Here is an 11,802-nt window from a genome sequence, read left to right as displayed (position 1 = left end):
AAACACCTAATGGATCAGATTATGTAAAAAAAACTCAATTTTGACAAAAATGGAGATAGAACCTTATAATTCTAACGTCACAACCTGCCCTCCATGGTTTCTACTGCATATAAATGCTTGTGAACCTCAGGGTCGAAAATTAAAAGAGCAACATGAATGGACATTTTGCAGAAAGGTTTTTCCTTTATGACCCCCCCACCCCCCCCTCTCCTGAATTCTGCCTACCCTCATTGCCGGCAGAATCTCAGGTACCACAAACACTTCATGTTTTTTCAACTCTTCTTTGTTTGTATCAAGTGAATATCACCCCAACAAACAAAGGACTCAACAACACTTTACGTTCGAAACATTTGGTCCACACCTCCTTTTTTACAGAAAGATATGACAAAAATAATTCTGTAATGTTTAAAAAATAGAATACAAAGCTCTAGTTTGGTGTGCAAATAAAAGAGACATATACAGATATAAGATGAGGGGATTCTAAGCATGGATACTGTAATGCAGTGCAAAACGATGACCCCAACTAAAGCCAGCACCATGGTGCTGCACACTGTAGTAGTAGGGCATTCTGGGATATATATGTGCTCTAAAGATCACTGTATAAAATAACCAGCAAAAACAAAATGGCGGCCCCGTCCTGACCCCTCCACTGGTTGAGGTTCTGCCCCGACTAGTGTTTACTATATTTGTGACAGTCGATTTGTCCATATTGTCCGACATACATGCCTTTTATACTGGGCAATCGGATATGGAATGAAATTGCCTAAAAAACACTCCTCTCATGTGTCTCATTACAATCTAAATTCATAGCGTAATGCTACTATTTATTTCAATAATTAAGATCTAAGATCTCTTGTTCTCTCTAATCCCCTTGTTCTCTCTTCTAAATCTTGATTGTGACTTTCGCTGTCTGCTCTTTGAGAGCTCGGATAGAAACACGCCGGGAGCGAGCGAGGGAGGGAATTAAGGATTGGGAGGAATTCCCCTCCTTCTCCTCCGTCTCAGTCACTCTCTCCTTTCCATTGCTCCGGAATTCCATTTCTTTTTCTCATACCCTCCCTGTCTCATGGGCAAATTCTGATTCCTCCCCTGTGTGTGTGTGTGTGTGTGTGTGCATGTGTGCGTGTATGCGTGTATACGTATGTGTGTGTGCATGCATGCACGTGTGCGTGTGTGTGTGTGTATGTATACGTGCATAAGTGTGTGTGTGGCTTCCTCTGTGTTCGTATGAGTGACAGTGTGTATGAGATGCATCCTCCCCCCTCACCCCTCTGTACGAGTAACCTACTGTAACATGTGATGTGTGTCTATCTACCTCACACATGCGTCTGCATCCTCTGTGTGTGTCTGTGGGAGTAGTCGGAATGCTGTGAGGTGTAGGAGAAACGCGTGGAGCTGCCGTATTTCCCCAGTCCAGTCTCTGGCCCTGACGGCGGCCCCACCCCGGGCCCCACCCCCACCCCGGGCCCCACCCCCACCCCAGGTCCCCCCACCCCCACCCCGGGACCCACCCCGTACATCTCGTAGGACGGCCCGGCTTCCAAGGGAGCCAGGCTGGGCGGGGCGAAGCCCATGCGGTAGGGGGGGTAGGGGTGGGAGGGGTAGCCGTAGTTGTCGTAGGCCAGCTGCTGAGGGGCGGAGTCCAGCAGGCCGCCGCAGTCCCCGGGGAAGTCGCCGCCGGCCTGTTGCGGGGCGGACGGGAGGTTGGGAGGAGGGGGCTGCTGCTGGCTCTGCTGCCCGGCGCGGGTGAAGGTGTTGAACTGGGCGTAGCTGCTGTGGGACAGTCTGGAGGGCGGCCGCGGGTCGTAGCAACTGGGCAAGGTTTGTCTGGCGGTGGCGATGATGGCCCCCGGCGGGGCTCCTCCTCCGCTGGCCGTGGCGCCTCCTGACCCGCCCCCCGCGCTGCTGCTCACGGAGGCGGCGCCCCCCCCCGGCGCGTTGGAGGGACGGTAGTCCGAGTAGTGCATGGAGCGCGAGGCGGGGCGGCCCTCGTCGTGGGTGGAGGAGGCGCGCACGTTGTAGTAGCCGTTGGTGGGGTCCTGGAGGAGGAGAGAGAGGAGGAGGTGACGAAGGTTTAAAGGATCTTCGTGTGTGTGTGTGTGTGTGTGTGTGTGTGTGTGTGAGTGTGTGTGTGTGTGTGTGTGTGTGTGTGTGGGTGTGTGTGTGTGTGTGAGTGTGTGTGTGTGGGTGTGGGTGTGTGTGTGTGTGTGTGTGTGAGTGTGTGTGTGTGTGTGTGTGTGTGTGTGTGTGTGTGTGTGTGTGTGTGAGTGTGTGTGTGTGTGTGTGTGTCTGTGTGTGTGTGAGTGTGTGTGTGTGTGAGTGTGTGTGTGTGTGTGTGTGTGTGTTTCCGAGGCTTTTGTGTGTGTGTGAGTGTGTGTGAGTGTGTGTGTGTGTGTGTGTGTGTGTGAGTGTGTGTGTGTGTGTGTGTGTGTGTGTGTGTGTTTCCGAGGCTTTTGTGTGAGTGTGTGTGTGTCTGTGTGTGTGTGTGTGTGTGTGTGTGTGTGTGTGTGTGAGTGTGTGTGTGTGTGTGTGTGCGTGTGTGTGTGTTTCCGAGGCTTTTGTGTGAGTGTGTGTGTGTGTGTGTGTGTGTGTGTGTGTGTGAGTGTGTGTGTGTGTGTGTTTCCGAGGCTTTTGTGTGTGTGTGTGTGTGTGTGTTTCCGAGGCTTTTGTATGAGTGTGTGAGTGAGTGTGTGTGTGTGTGTGTGTGTGTGTGTGTGTGTGTGTGTGTGAGTGTGTGTGTGTGTGTGTGTGTGTGTGTGTGTGTGTGTGTGTGGCGCTCACCTTTAGGTCATACTCCTGGCGAGTGTCCAGGGTGTCGCTCCGCAGGTCCTGTTTCAGTTCTATATCGTCCTTAAAGGGCTGGGAGGAGGGAGAGAAGGACACAGAGGGCAGAAACTAAACCATCAAACAACGGAAAAACAACAAAGGTGGGAAGGAGTGCAACATAAGAGGGGAGGGGCCGAAGAAGAAAAAAGAGAGGGAAGAAGGAAGAAAAAGTGACAGATCGGATTTAAGTTGAAGAGGGTCATTATATTAAGCGTTAATTATTCTGAAAAATTCAGACGTGAAGTGATCGAAAAAGAAAAAGAAGTTGATACGGTCGGTGTTAGCAATTTGTGAACGCCATCTTTGTTATAGAGTTAGAGGTATGTGGTAATACTTTTACCTAGGAGTTCTACCTAGAGGCTACATAAACGCTAATAAAGTTCACACACAACAACCCGCTGTTTGTTGCTGTTATCACAAACGGAACAATGGATCCGTTTCCATGGATACTCACCGAGTACATGGCCTTGACCATGCGTGAGGCCGTGGAGACGCTGCCTGAGTCCTCCTCCAGACTGTGGGTCTCCTTGTTTATCGTCTCTACCTTGATGTCTGGCTTCCCCAGCGTGACCCCCCGACGACCTGGAAGCACAACAACAGGAACACAGCAGAGTTGAATACAGATGGGATATGAATGCACACACATTTCTGGGAATACTTTACTGTATTTCTATGGACATGTACTGTACATGTATTTGGAAAACCATGGGGTGTGCTTAGATTTCCATGTCACGAACACACTGGAATAGTCTCGGAAGAGTAAATAGTAATACTACATGCTAGATTAGGTCAATCAAGCATTTACAAGCATTTTTGTTTTGCCCAGGCCTGACTGACTGAATTCCAGATTAACCTGGTGCCTTATTCCCGTATCCACTTCCCCTTGGTAACTTACACTCCCGTCATCTGGGCAGAAAAGGCCTACCATGAGCAGCTGTCTGTCTCGGAGATAACCCATGCCTGCTTTGAGCAGCCAGCCAACTAACTGGTCTGCACATCGTGACGTTAGAATTATAAGGTTCTATCTCCATTTTTGTCAAAATTGTTTTTTTTTTTACATAATCTGATCCATTAGGTGTTTATTAATGCCTGTGTGGTGTTATTTTCAAAATGTTGACATCTTTGAGTTAGTAATTCATAAAATACAAAGGTTCCATCTCACAAAACATAACGGAATGTAAAAACTTTGACGCTCAATATCTCTGAACTGCCCTAGACGGAGATAGAACCTTATCATTCTAAACGGAGATAGAACCTTATCATTCTAAACGGAGATAGAACCTTATCATTCTAAACTCACGATATGCAGTGATATTGTCCTGGTTTATCTACATGTGTGTATAAGTATGTAGATGCAAGTGGAGGCTGGTGGAGGAAGAGATTGGACGAAACAGGCTCATTCATTGTAAAGCATGGATTTCTTTAATACTACTCCATGTATTAAAATGAGCCAATTTCTTGAAAAAACAAGTTATTTTTTCTGAGTGGGGCAGTCCCACTCATATTTTTCTTTTTTTATTGTGATAGAGACAGTAGAGATATGACAGGAAGGATGGGTGAGAGAGAGAGGAGGGATGACATGCAGGATATGTCCCCGGCCGGAATCGAACCGGAGACCCTGCGGTTACGTGGTCAACGCTTAGTCCGCTACACCACCTAAGCGCCCCATGAGCCCATTTCTACCTCCATCAGCCTCTCCTGGTCGATACGGTCGCTACTCACTGCCTTTGCGCTGCCGGTAGAAGATGAGGACCAGAACCAGCACACACAGGAACAACGGGATGGTGCCGGCGACTGTCCCGCCTGCGATGATCCCCACTGGAACCTCTTCTGAGAGAGAGAACGGAGGGAGAGAGAGAGAGAGGGGGGGGGGGGGGGGGTGGAGATGGAGAGAGGGAGGGGGGGTAACAAATGAGAGAGAGTTCTCATAGTAACATCATCATGTGTCACAGGGTCTGGTGGAAGAAATCCTTAAGTAGGTCATTTTTCAGTTTTATACAGATTACGAAAGAAAGTGCAGATTGTAAAGCTTTCAAATGATGTGTCATACTTTGAAAATAGTTGAAGAAGATTATGCTTATTGAAATGTTGGTTACACCTCAAACCAAAATACCGGAGAAACTCACTCTGAATCAAACAACAGACACGTTTGGGGGTCATCCCTATGTTCCCACAGCCCTATGTTCCCACATGTCTAAGTAATCATACTGTAAAAGGTAGGAATCTCTGTAGTGTTAGGGTTAGGTTTAGGGTTAGGAACATTACCCAGGGGTTAAACTGAGGAAACATAGGGCTGTGGGAACATAGACACGCTCCCCACGTTTGCTACCATCCTGTTGGTAGCTAGCTAGCAGCTAAGAAGGGACATCGCGTACCCGTCTCCTCCAGGGTGATGATCATGGTCCCGGGTCCGAAGGCGTTCCAGGCGGTGCAGTTGTAGGTGGACAGGAAGTCCGACTCCATGACGTTGTTGATGGTTAGGGTGGAGAGCACGGCCCCGCCCTCGGAGAGAGGCTTGCTCTGCTCCACCGTGTAGCGCTCCAGCAGAGTGCCCTTCTCCTTCTCCCACACGTTCTCCTTCCACGCCCACACCTGCAGCACACACACACACACACACACACACAGGTTAACACACACACACACACACAGGTTAACACACACACACACAGGTTAACACACACACACAGGTTAACACACACACACACACACACACAGGTTAACACACAGACACACACACGCAGCACGCACGCAGCATGCACGCAAACACACACACAGGTTAACACACAGACGCACACACACAGACATGGTAAATAAACGTTGTACCAAAACTACATTCACACACTTCTACATGACGACACCAGCAACAGTTTTAACGCTCTCTCTCTCTCTCTCTCTCTCTCTCTCTCTCTCTCTCTATCCTGGGATGAGGGACTTTCACAGTTGGTGAGAATCTTGCACATTTCCCGACTTTCAAACCCGCTAAAAGCAGCTGTATTATTCAAGATGAAGAAGTATGAAGTATGTTTAAAAAATGCATAAGGCCACATGTTCTGGTAATCTCCCATTTATTCTGAAAAAAGGAGAAACTCCGGCGGTGGCGTTTTATAGGGACAACTGTTCCTTTCCTGTCCTTCATATTTTATACATCTTCTGTTTCTGTCCTTGCATTAGGCTCCGGTGGGTGAGTCATCCTGAATCACACTCACGCACGCACACACGCTCACACACACACACGCACACACACACACACACACACGCACACACACACACACACACACACGCACACACGCGCACACACGCACACACACACACACACACACACACATACGCACACACACACACACACACACACACAAACACACACACACGCACACAGTGCAACCAGAACACATGACTGGGAGAGAGATAGCAGCTGTTTTCAGTCTCTCCACGAGAGGATGTAGATTAGCTCGATTCACAGTGTCATAAAACAACAAGTCTGGGCACCACTACTTGGGTGTTTACAGTACAGATCGCCATGGAGAGGGTGGAAGATACAAGTGATAATGTAGAAGTTGGTAGTGTTTGCATGTGTGCTTGATACTATCCCTCATTCCGTTCCACGCATTAAAATGAACCTCTCCTCCCATTCCAGCCTCCACTGCTCTATAGGATATTTTAGAGTGTTATATTTTACAATGAGCTTCCCACGGTTGTCAGAACTGCAGAGTCACTACCCATCTTCCGTCGTAGACTGAAGACCTCCATCTCTTCGGGTTACACCTTAACTGCTCCTCCTGAGACATCTTCTGCCCCTCACCACTACGTCTCCTAAAGACACCCACTTTTCCCCTCTACTGTGTCCCCTAAAAACTTCTATTGCCCCCCTTGTACTGTTTCTCTGTTTCTCCAGTGTCTATATAATAAAATAAAATAAAAACTAGGTTTAGAAGAAGGTGATAGATAGAAGAAGGTTTTTCCTTCTATCAATGGCCCCGGGCCTGAGCTGGATTACTCTTCCTGCTACGACTGGTGGATTGATGATTCACTTGCTTAGTATTCAAATGTATTGATTGTAATTCGCTTTGGAATAAGGCGTCTGCTAAAATGCCCAAAAATGTAAATGTAAAAATGTCGAGTGTCCACTCACAATCTTGTCTGGCAGAGGCGTGCTAGCGATATAGCATTTGACCTCTCCTCTCTCCCCCCTGACTGCATACTGGACTGGTTCACTGGAGATCATGGGAGGACCTGGACACATGGAGAGAGACAACGTGAGGAGGGAAGGCGTGATCTTAGAATGATAAGGTTCTAGAATGAGCTTAGAATGATACGGTTCTAGAATGAGCTTAGAATGATAAGGTTCTATCTTAGAATGATAAGGTTCTATCTCCGTTCAGGGCAGTTCAGAGATATTGAGCGTCAAAGTTTTTACATTCCATTATGTTTTTTGAGATGGAACCTTTGTATTTTATGAATTACTAACTAAAAAATGTCAACATTTAAAAAAATAACAGCACACAGGCATTAATAAACACCTAATGGATCAGATTATGTAAAAAACTCAATTCGGACAAAAATGGAGATAGAACCTTATAATTCTAACATCACGAAGGAGACCCATGGCAGACCCACACCATGTTTGAATGAATGAATGAATCTTTTATTTCCGAACATGATTTAAAATAATAAAAGAACAAATAACTAAAAGAGTACATCAGGCCTATCAATGTTGGAAAGGGAGTAGGATGAAGCCTAAGCTTATCATGTCCTCCCCCTCTCCCTCACTCTCAAGTGAGAACAATTATACTTCAATTATATAATCCAGTTACTGTAATTAATTCATGAATTTCAGTATCAACAGTACTAATAATTTTAGTAACAGTAATAATAATAATCATTCAGTAATATTGAAACAACACAAAATAAATAAATAAACATCATTTTCCATTCTTAATACTGAAACAACACAAAATAAATAAATAACAAACATCAGTATCCACAATGTCATACAAAAGAAAAAGACAAAGAAAACCACATCTTAGTATCCAGAAGATTACGTTTATGTTGCGTGCTTATTCGGATCAGATCTGTGAACGGCTTATGATGCCATTGTCTTACACTACAATAACACATGTGACAATCTTAAACCATGAACTCAAGCCTGGAATGTACTGCTGTTAGTTTTGGCATTTTGTGAGCTGAGAATGATAAGGTTCTATCTCCGTTTAGAATGATAAGGTTCTGTCTCCGTTTAGAATGATAAGGTTCTGTCTCCGTTTAGAATGATAAGGTTCTATCTCCGTTTAGGGCAGTTCAGAGATATCGAGCATCAAAGTATTTACATTCCATTATGTTTTGTGAGATGGAACCTTTGTATTTGATGAATTACTAACCAAAAAATGTCAACATTTAAAAAATAACACCACACAGGCATTAATAAACACCTAATGGATCAGATTATGTAAAAAAACTCAATTTTGACAAAAATGGAGATAGAACCTTAGAACTCTAACGTCACGGTTTACTGACCGTTGACCGTCAGAGTGACCTCGGTCTCGCCCACGCCGATCCTGGGGACGATGGCCTTGCACACGTACTGCCCCGCGTCCGCCTGGCTCACTGTCTTTAGATGCAACTGGTTGTTGTTACTGAGGACCTGACATGGGGAGAGAGATAGAGAGAGGGTTAGGGCTGTGGCGCAGGAGGTAGAGTTCGCAAGGTTGGCAGATCAGAGGTTCGAGCCCCGGCTGGCCACATGTCGAAGTGTCCTTGGGCAAGTCACTGAACCCCAAATTGCTCCCAGTGAGCGGGGCCGGCCGGCGCCTTGCAGGGCAGCTTGCCGCCATTGGTGTGTGAATGTCTGTGTGAATGGGTGAATGAGAGGCCGTTGTAAAGCGCTTTGGATAAAGGCGATATAATAAGTGCAGTCCATTTACCATTTACAACAGGAGAGGGATGCATGGAGAGAGGGGGCAGAGAGAAAAGACAGACAGACAGACAGACAGAAAGAAAGAAAGACGTGGTGAAAAAGGGAAAAAATGCATAGAGGAGAAAAGGGGGGCATCTAGCAGACTGTGAGGACACAGAGAGAGAGGGAAGGATGAGAGAGAAGAAGAAGTGATGGAGAAGCGAGAGCTCAATCTCCAGGATGGGACCAACTAAGGAGAGAGATGGAGAGGAACAGAGCGTATTTGGGGTTATTTAAATGTCATTCGTTACCATCAAAAGTGTGTGTGTGTGTGTGTGTGTGTGTGTGTGTGTGTGTGTGTGTGTGAGTGTGTGTTTCCGAGGCTTTTGTGTTTTGTGTGTGTGTGTGTGTGTGTGTGTGAGTGTGTGTGTGTGTGTGTGAGTGTGTGTGTGTGTGTGTGTGTGTGAGTGTGTGTTTCCGAGGCTTTTGTGTTTTGTGTGTGTGTGTGTGTGTGTGTGTGTGTGTGAGTGTGTGTGTGTGTGTGTGTGTGAGTGTGTGTGTTTCCGAGGCTTTTGTGTTTTGTGTGAGTGTGTGTGTGTGTGTGTGTGTGTGTGTGTGTGTGTGAGAGTGTGTGTGTGTGTGTGTGTGTGTGTGTGAGAGTGTGTGTGTGTGTGTGTGTGTGTGTGTGAGAGTGTGTGTGTGTGTGTGTGTGTCTCAGTCTCACCATGTTGGAGCCCTTCTTGGTCCAGGTGAGGGTGAGGGGGGGGTTCCCGGCCCACTTGCAGTTGAGGGTGACGTCAGAGTCCATGTCCACCGTCACGGGCCGCGGCTCCACCACCAGGATGGGACCGACTAAGGACAGAGATGGAGAGGAACAGAGCGTATTCTGGGTTATTTAAATGTCATTCGTTACCATCAAAAGTGTGTGTGTGTGTGTGAGAGAGAGAGAGAGAGAGACAGAGAGAGAGAGAGAGAGAGAGAGAGAGAGAGAGACCGACAGACAGGCAGACAGGCAAGCAGACAGACAGACGTTTTGCCACATATAACCCCAGACAGACTCACAGTGGACGTCCACCAGGATGCTGACGTTGGTCTTGCCCACGGCGTTGAACACCTGGCAGGAGACCGGCTCGGTGAAGAAGGAGTGGTCAGCCTTGGTGGTGAACACGCTCTCTCTCGCCCCCTGCAGGACAACACCTCCCTTCGCCCACCTGACAGAGAAATCGTAGTATATTTTACTTAAACACACACATGCATGGACTGTATTATCTGCCTTTTTTTGACTTAGGGTTAGGCTTTTTGGCTATGCAAGAATGTCTGCTGCCAACGTTTTTTTTTTTATGACATAACACATCCTTTTGTCTTTAGAGACATATGTTTTGCCTTAGGAAGTGACTGTCCTTATATGGTCATGTTAGGATGACTTCCTGTGAATCTGCCCTGACCTTTGACCTGGAATAACATTAGCCCAGAGTGACGTCATATGTGAGTGCCCTTTCTTCACACCTGGGTCAGGCTGCAGTGAATGTGATAGGACCATTATTTGAAACTGTATTTACATATTATTCTTTTTTTAAGTTATTTTTTCTGAGTGGGGCAGTCCCACTCGTATTTTTCATTTTTATTGACAGTTACAGTGAAGATTTAGACAGGAAGGATGGGTGAGAGAGAGAGGAGGGATGACATGCAGGATATGTCCCCGGCCGGAATCGAACCGGGGACCCTGCGGTTATATGGTCACAATCAGAGACGTTTGTTAGGATCTTTCAACATGGGGGGCTTCAGGCTTAGATCCAGCCAGACAATTAAGCCTATTACACACTATGGGGTCAAACCCAAGCTGTTTCTGTCTTGAGCACAGTACAGCTTTGGTACGACCCAATGGATGAATAGAGACATATGGCGCTTTTCCCAATCCGGGCTGGCCCGGTTCGTTTACCTTTCCCCACTGCCAACCGAGCCGTACCGGGCCATAGTACCCGTGCCGTTTTTAGTTCCATTTCGGGATGGGTAGCGAAAGTTAGCGAAAGGTACTTTTTTGCCAGGCTGCGTGTGACGTGTGACGCTGCACACCGTCGATTGGTCAATGGAAATCGTCATCCCATGTTCATAGACTTCATCGCTAACCGCCTTTAAATCTTTAAATACCACAACAGATTTGGCTCTCGGAAAAATGTCACTTACTGTTTCTGTAATAACTTATTAATAAAGATTTGAAAAATACAGACCTGTATCCCATGATGGGTGGGTTGGCGGTTGCCTGGCAGGTGAAGGTGACTCTGTCCCCCTCCAGGACTGAGCGAGGCTCTATGGACAGGGTCACTGTGGGGGGGTCTGGAGGAGGGAGGGGTTAGGGGGTTACAGGGGGGTTAGGGGACACACTGGCTCACTGAGTCGCACTCTCACAACAACATTCTCAGGTCACTGTTTGTTGTAGTCTGACCCAAGGACAATTTGGGCACAAAATGGCTGCCATAGAATAACCAGCAGAGGATGCAACACATTGGTGATCAGGGTATATACAGGAATCTTGAGGTTAATTTGAAAGTGCCAGTTGGATCTAAGTGACAGTTGACACTCGAACAGCCGTGTCTATGTTACCTACATAGAAGCAGCAAGTTAGCCTCCATAAAATGTCATTTTTATGAAGTTTGTAGAAAGGAATGAGGTTATATCATTATCTGCTTCTTTCAGTGAGATAAGACAATGTCATGAAAAAGATAAGACATTTAGTTGGTTCACAACAATAGACATGTACTCAGTCAATACTCGTTTTGGGAAAATATCTTTCAACATTTTCAAAACGACTAAGACAGTTCGTGAGCTTAGAATGATAAGGTTCTATCTCCGTTTAGAATGATAAGGTTCTATCTCCGTTTAGAATGATAAGGTTCTATCTCCGTTTAGAATGATAAGGTTCTATCTCCATTTAGAATGATAAGGTTCTATCTCCGTTTAGAATGATAAGGTTCTATCTCCGTTTAGGGTAGTTCAGAGATATTGAGCGTCAAAGTTTTTACATTCCATTATGTTTTGTGAGATGGAACCTTTGTATTTTATTCATTACTAACTCAAAAATGTCAACA

General features: G+C 46.3%; 1 protein-coding gene across 1 annotated transcript in view; it reads right to left on the bottom strand.

The window, feature by feature from the left end:
* Positions 1-1,316: 1,316 nt before the first annotated feature.
* Positions 1,317-11,802, bottom strand: part of kirrel1a (kirre like nephrin family adhesion molecule 1a) — a gene marked incomplete at both ends in the record, with an annotated part of 23,614 nt that continues 13,128 nt past the window's right edge. Inside the window, 10 exons of the mRNA XM_080543142.1 lie at positions 1,317-2,039; positions 2,782-2,859; positions 3,281-3,408; positions 4,549-4,656; positions 5,202-5,418; positions 6,956-7,056; positions 8,338-8,464; positions 9,441-9,568; positions 9,779-9,927; positions 10,945-11,050. Coding sequence (XP_080399268.1) covers positions 1,317-2,039; positions 2,782-2,859; positions 3,281-3,408; positions 4,549-4,656; positions 5,202-5,418; positions 6,956-7,056; positions 8,338-8,464; positions 9,441-9,568; positions 9,779-9,927; positions 10,945-11,050 — 1,865 coding nt within the window. The remainder of the gene's footprint in view (positions 2,040-2,781; positions 2,860-3,280; positions 3,409-4,548; positions 4,657-5,201; positions 5,419-6,955; positions 7,057-8,337; positions 8,465-9,440; positions 9,569-9,778; positions 9,928-10,944; positions 11,051-11,802) is intronic.

This window comes from Nansenia antarctica (genome assembly GCF_963989245.1).
Source record: "Nansenia antarctica genome assembly, chromosome: 12".
Taxonomy (NCBI): Eukaryota; Metazoa; Chordata; class Actinopteri; order Argentiniformes; family Microstomatidae; genus Nansenia; species Nansenia antarctica.
The sequence above is the reverse complement of the archived record's forward strand: the minus strand, read 5'-3'. Positions and strand labels throughout refer to the sequence as shown.